The sequence below is a fragment of the Pseudopodoces humilis genome, chromosome 1 (assembly GCF_049639895.1).
Source record: "Pseudopodoces humilis isolate 2021_Gansu_Grassland_sample_001 chromosome 1, ASM4963989v1, whole genome shotgun sequence".
Lineage (NCBI taxonomy): Eukaryota > Metazoa > Chordata > Aves > Passeriformes > Paridae > Pseudopodoces > Pseudopodoces humilis.
This window is the reverse complement of record NC_142200.1, coordinates 86,466,671-86,469,576: the sequence shown is the minus strand read 5'-3', so window position 1 is coordinate 86,469,576 and position 2,906 is coordinate 86,466,671. Positions and strand designations below refer to the sequence as shown.

The 2,906-nt window shown below is 45.2% G+C and overlaps 1 protein-coding gene across 7 annotated transcripts in view; it reads right to left on the bottom strand.

Moving 5' to 3' along the window:
• The window catches only part of RREB1 (ras responsive element binding protein 1), a 122,369-nt gene that overhangs the window by 3,765 nt on the left and 115,698 nt on the right, over positions 1–2,906 (bottom strand). For 6 of the 7 annotated variants that reach the window (XM_088056540.1, XM_088056544.1, XM_088056532.1 and 3 more), the window contains one exon: positions 2,119–2,862. In XM_088056540.1, the coding sequence (XP_087912666.1) occupies positions 2,119–2,862 (744 nt within the window). The remainder of the gene's footprint in view (positions 1–2,118; positions 2,863–2,906) is intronic. The other variant, XM_088056558.1, reaches the window with a different exon arrangement.

Genomic DNA, 2,906 nt, shown 5'->3' with positions numbered 1-2,906 from the left:
CTGGAAGAGAATTACAACACGAAGTCAGCTGTGAGGTCACACACGTACCTCCCTCTTGTTTCAAGCAACGTAAAACACTATGCACTTTGGAAATTCAGTACCCACATCGAACATCACATTTATGCAGATTTTTTACTTCTGTACTAGAAAACCAGCTGATGGAGTGCAAGCAGGAATACAGGTAAATGCCTACAGCACAAATGGAGCATCAAAACTAAATGTCTACAAGCTTGGCAAGGCCCTGCACTAAGGAGGGAGGAAGACCTCACTAGCATCCTGCCTAATTTAGTCAGCAATTTTTCTGGAAAAAGTTTATAGTCAGTCTCTGGAACTCAAAAGCCTTTATGAAACCAGCCCACCACACTGAGTCTCTGCTGCAAGTCAGCCCCAGACACATGTGGAGAGAGAGAATACTTTCCTAAGCAGAAACTCACTGGAAAACCACAGCCCCCCAGACAAAATTCTCCCAAAATACGAGCCATGCACACTGCCCCAAGGCGCTGTCTTCCCTGAAGAACCAAAGGTCCCACCCCAACTTGTCCTCTCTTTCTAACTGTGTCTCTTGAAGACTTGAAATTCCATCAAGACGCCATCTTGTGCCAATGAACATCAGAATGAGACACGTGGTAGGCAGGCAGAGGTTTCTTGCACACTTCAGTGTGTCCCAAACATTCTTCTTCTGAGTAAACAAATCCCAAAATCTTACAGTTATCTTTAAAAAACTTCACACATTAAAACTGAAGTGTAAGCAATGTGCAATCTGAAAGTATTTTGCCAATATAGCTGAACAAGCAGGAAGGGGACAAGGAGAAGGGTCAACCCATAGCACTGGTGAAAAATCCTCAGCTGAAAATACACCCGACAGTGGGGGTAGACCACAGTTACATTTATGAATTTGAAGAAAACACTGTGCCAGGTTCCTATTCCACACCTATTCTGTGTTAAAACATCCTTCAAGTGTCAAATAAGAAAGAGAAACAAACAGGTAAAAAACATACTGATATAGTCCCCAATAACCCAGCATGCAATGAAAGCAATTAAAACGGAGTATGGAAACATCCATGGGCAAACAAACATTGTTTGGGGATAAAGCTCAGTACTTTAGATATCAGCATTTCCCCAAAACTTCTGCATATGTATTAAAATAGGCACTAGAATGGGACCTGTCCCATTTCACTTGTGGCTCAATGGCAGAAGAAAACAGGTCAGTTTTGCACTCAATATGTCAATGTTTATGATTTAGAAGGGTTGAAGTCTACTTCACATGTTACATTTTGCTGTAGTTTTCTAAAAATCACTGTCAATTACAGCACAAATATTTTGTTAATGGCAAAGATCTTGTCTTCAGCAGAGAGAACCTTCAAAAGACACAAACTGTCAAAAAGCACCAGTTTTCCCATGTCAGAGCAGCTTGCTGGCACGTAAAATACATAATTAATAAAGATGAATGATTGATTCATTCACCTTTGGGCTGGTTCATGGCTTCATCTCATTTGCAAGGCACTGCTGCAATCTGCCTACATAAAGCAATCCCACTGCCCGGTCAAGTCACTGGGCAAGTGTTTCACCACCTGTGTTCCAGCTTTCCTGCCCAAGTGCCCAGCTAATCTCTGCTTTCCACCCAAGCAGCAGGTCACACACATCACCAGCATGTTACCCATACTAGGCTGAGATCATCAGACAAAACCAGACTCTTTATCTCTCTCTGTCTAAACTCTGACTCAGAGGTGAAGTCTCATGATAACGGTATCAGTATGACAGTTCTCCACTGCTGGTCAAAATATTGGGAAGAAGTAAAGCCACACACATGGTAAGAAGGGAGGCAGAAGCTGCCCAAGGATCTCCACACTTGCCCTCGCCTCTGAACTCTGCAAGCAATCATGGGGAAAAACAGTTTGGGAGTTGAAAATAAGGCAGTGGCTGCAATTCTTGTTCCCTCCGTAGGCTTTGTATGCAGCATGGGGGACTGGGGCACAGAAGACACCTTGCAGAATACCTTTAGGACTAAAAGCAGTGTCTCCAACCTCAAGTGCCAGCAGCAATTGTGCACCTCCAGAGCAGACACCTCAGTCTGGTGGGACACCTCATGGCCTGTTCTGCCTTCAAGCCTCCTCTTACCTGTATGAGACCGCATATGTCGCGTCAGATCTTGCAGAGACCAGAAACGCTTGTTGCACACAGTACAGACTTTCTTTCTTTTGTCTGCTTTTGCAGTACTCTTAGCCCCATCAGTCTTTGGTTTGTCATCACTGCTCTTCTCAGTGGACTTTCTCTCTGTGCCTTCCCCCTCAGAGATGCTTTCGCTCTCTTCATTCTCCTTTCCTGTTGCCTCAAAGTCCACAGGAGACTCCACTACCTTCAAGTCCAACGGAGACTCTTCCTGCTCAAGACCAGACTCCTGCATCGAGGGAGCTCCTGCATCATCCTGAATGCTTTTGCTTTCATCCTCACTGCTCCTTTCATCCTTTCTGTCCTCACGAATGTGGGCCTTTTTGTGACGGCTAAGAGTGCCAGCAAACTTGAAGGTTTTGCCACAAATGTCACAGGCATGTCTCCTTTCAGTCTGAGAACTGCTGCCTGCACTCTGGTCACTCTCTGCCAGCTTGAAGTCCATTAATTTGCTGGCAAAATTGAGGTCAAGACTTTTGTTACTTACAGAATCTTCCTCAGGGCCCTCTTCATATCCATCCACTTTTTCTTCAGCATCCTCTTCTGCCAGAAGGGAGTCAGCCTTCTGCTCCTCCTTGGGGCCACGCTCACTCTCTGGAAGCTCTGTCATTTCCTCTGACTGCTCCTTCTCGCTGTAGCTCAGGTTCAAGACATTGTTTCCTGAAGCTAGTGTCTCTGCATCTGCCTGGCGCTCTGCAAGGAAACACAGAGAAACTTTCAGTGGGACGATTCCCAAC